The following is a 2,961-nucleotide window of genomic DNA, read 5'->3' as shown; positions in this document are numbered from 1 at the left end:
CTGACATCACATTAATACCTCGTAAGAGTTATAACTCTTACACGGAGGCTTCCTGAATCTGGCCCATTCTTTTTTTAGTTTTGACAAATTAATAGAGATCAGAAAATGAAATAATTACTTATTGATGCAAAATTGAATAACAGTACTGTGAGTGCTCCATACTATTCATGCTGCATTTGTATGTCTAAAACAATATCCTGTTAATAAAGCTAAGTGGCTGGTGGACTGTACTACATGCTCTGTAGCTACTTTCAGTAAACCATCTTGACTGGATCCATTAATTAAATCGACTGATAAAGTCTATACAGAGTTCAAGTAAAATATTTAATTTTACTCTTCTGTAGACTACATGTCTTTTTATGTTAGCTCATTAAAGTGGTGCTTGTGATATAGCAGTTTCACATAAATAGGCATGAAAAATAAGTAAACATTAGTGCAAACGCAATCTGAGAAATGTTCTAAACAAGTGATGAAAATACAAGAACAGTGTGAATGTTGGTGACCTATAAGACAAACTATATCTTAGATTGGCTCCAGTTTGCTGATACGTTTTCAGAAATATGTAAATTGATTGATATTTATAGGTACATGTTCACGTTATTGTGCTGGGTATGTAAGAGACTGATACATTTCTAGGATGGCTATTTACCATGCATTTGCACTGTTGGAATAATTTTGTAATGTGCTATTACATTCCTCTGTTCATTATGTAATATGTTGGATATGTAACTTACTGCTACAATGGTGCATTAGCTATGCATTGCCCTGTTGTTCTGCCATGATGGATATGACATATATTGGATATTTATTACTACTACACCATTGTGGAAGATGCATAGTACATTGCTGAGCTACTGTGTCAGATGTTTGTTATGGAGCAACACCTGTAGCTTGAAGGTGATTGTTACACATATGGCATGCTGAGTATAAGAAACAAACACTCTACATATTACCTTGAGAAAACCCAATCAAACGCTCATCTGTTCTTTACCTTTCTTAGAAATTGTCTTAATCATGTGATATAAACTTAAATATTTTATTTGCAAGTATATGTTTCATTTGTTCTATTTTTGTACCTCTGTAGGGTTCAAATTCTCTAGAGCATCTTATCTTCTAAGTTTACTAAGACCTCAGATCTACAGAGACTTGGAGCTGAAGGTAAAACATATTGTATATACTACAATAATTTAAATTCTGTTCATCCTTTTATATCAGCTACACAGCACTGGTATGAATCATATAAGTTATTAGACAAAATGATTAAAAAAAAGTATTTATGTTGATGTTAACTACAAAGCACTTATATGAATCCATTGCAATCTACATGGCATATGAATGGGATTGATTTAATAAAACTTAACTTCTCTTACAGAAATTAAAAAAATACTTTGTTGTTATAGACGCTATTGTAGAAAGCCTCAGGGGTAGAGAGTTGAAAGACAAATATGTGAATATCTTAGAGCTATATTGTCAAATTACATTAGCAGCCCTCTTTGTTCCTGGTTTGAATGAACATTTAAATATTAAATGTATTTTAAACACAGGGACATCCAATGATGTGAGACCAAAGAATAAATAGTAGACATTTGATATGTTGTGTTTATAGACATTAGTGACAAGTATTTTTTTCTGTATGTTTTAGATTATATTTTTATTGTGTTCTTTTTTTGAAATAATTGTTGAATGGTGTTTCTTAACATTTTGCTATTGAGTTTTCAAATAGTTGGATTACAATTATTTAAACATATAAAAATGTTCAGTGATTTTTTTTTTATTCTCATTTATGGTGAATTCCACCATAAAGTGCAAAAGTGCTTAAATGGGTGTTGAGTTTTTGTAAATAAATAAATCAAATAAATTAAGTTGTCAGGAGGTGTTATTTTTTTCTAGCAGGTTTGACTATATTTTCTACATAAAGGTACCATATTGTTGAATTTGTGCTGCTTTGCTGCTTTTATAAAACAAAACTTAACTTACAGTAACGAAAAACAATATCTTACTGCAATATCCCCTTGATAAATGTGGCCATGAAAAGTCTTTATTTTCATTTGATTTTGATTTTGATTTTAGAAACATGGCTTGAAGATCTACTTTCGCAATACTTATTCCTACACTCCACTACTGGAAGATAGTGTTATGGGAAAGCCACCTCGATCTCTCACACTGGGAATAAATAAAAGTGAAAATTTGGAGCAGATAAGTCAGTTCTCCAAACGAGATGCCAAGGTAGGGTTTCATGCGACAGCCAAAGAAGGAACAGATCATTTGATCTCATATGATGTTGAAATACCATTGCCAAGGAAAGCAATACAACAATAATACTTGTAGTAATTGTACTTTTTAGTCCTTTTCAAGACATTTTCATATATATTTCCTTGTTGTATTGTCATGTATTAACACTTGTACAGAAATGCCAGCAGTAATCACAGAGAAATACCTTTGAATAGCATTATAAACAATAGGCTATGAAGTGGTTACAGAAAATGTAAAAGCAGACACTTGATTTTTCACGACTGAGTATATTAGGTAGAAAGTTTACAAGAGACAAAATAGATTTTAATGCAGTAAGTCTGTGAAAATTGTTTTGCTGTTTTATGTTTTAAAGAAAGAGTGAATATATTTTTCAAAAACTGATTTGGCTACATTATGGTAATTTGGAGATAACACAGTAAATACTGTGTTAGAAGTAGAAAATAAATAGGGTCTATATTAAAACACTAAAACCTCACTTACGCAAATCCCTAAACGCTGACACATAAATAGTGAACCACAAGAACACCGAAGGTCCTGAAACGCGAAATTCAAAATATCGAATTGCCATACTTGGCCATCTCCACCGCCCGCTATGTACAACCTGCACAAATAAAATAAATAATCCACACTTCCTTATGTCTACACTTCACCTATATATCCCATATCCTAATCAAACATGCATTACACACAAATGTATCTAACTATAAA

At 31.7% G+C, this 2,961-nt stretch overlaps 1 protein-coding gene across 3 annotated transcripts in view; it reads left to right on the top strand.

The window, feature by feature from the left end:
- PYROXD2 (pyridine nucleotide-disulphide oxidoreductase domain 2) overlaps positions 1-2,961 on the top strand; it is a 374,632-nt gene that overhangs the window by 97,170 nt on the left and 274,501 nt on the right. For all 3 annotated transcript variants that reach the window (XM_044056825.1, XM_044056823.1, XM_044056824.1), the window contains 2 exons: positions 1,085-1,158; positions 2,071-2,226. In XM_044056825.1, coding sequence (XP_043912760.1) covers positions 1,085-1,158; positions 2,071-2,226 — 230 coding nt within the window. The remainder of the gene's footprint in view (positions 1-1,084; positions 1,159-2,070; positions 2,227-2,961) is intronic.

The sequence above is a fragment of the Protopterus annectens genome, chromosome 14.part0 (assembly GCF_019279795.1).
Source record: "Protopterus annectens isolate FY-2018-M chromosome 14.part0, PAN1.0, whole genome shotgun sequence".
Classification (NCBI taxonomy): domain Eukaryota; kingdom Metazoa; phylum Chordata; order Ceratodontiformes; family Protopteridae; genus Protopterus; species Protopterus annectens.
Note: the sequence above shows the minus strand (reverse complement) of the source record. Positions and strands in the feature narration are given on the sequence as shown.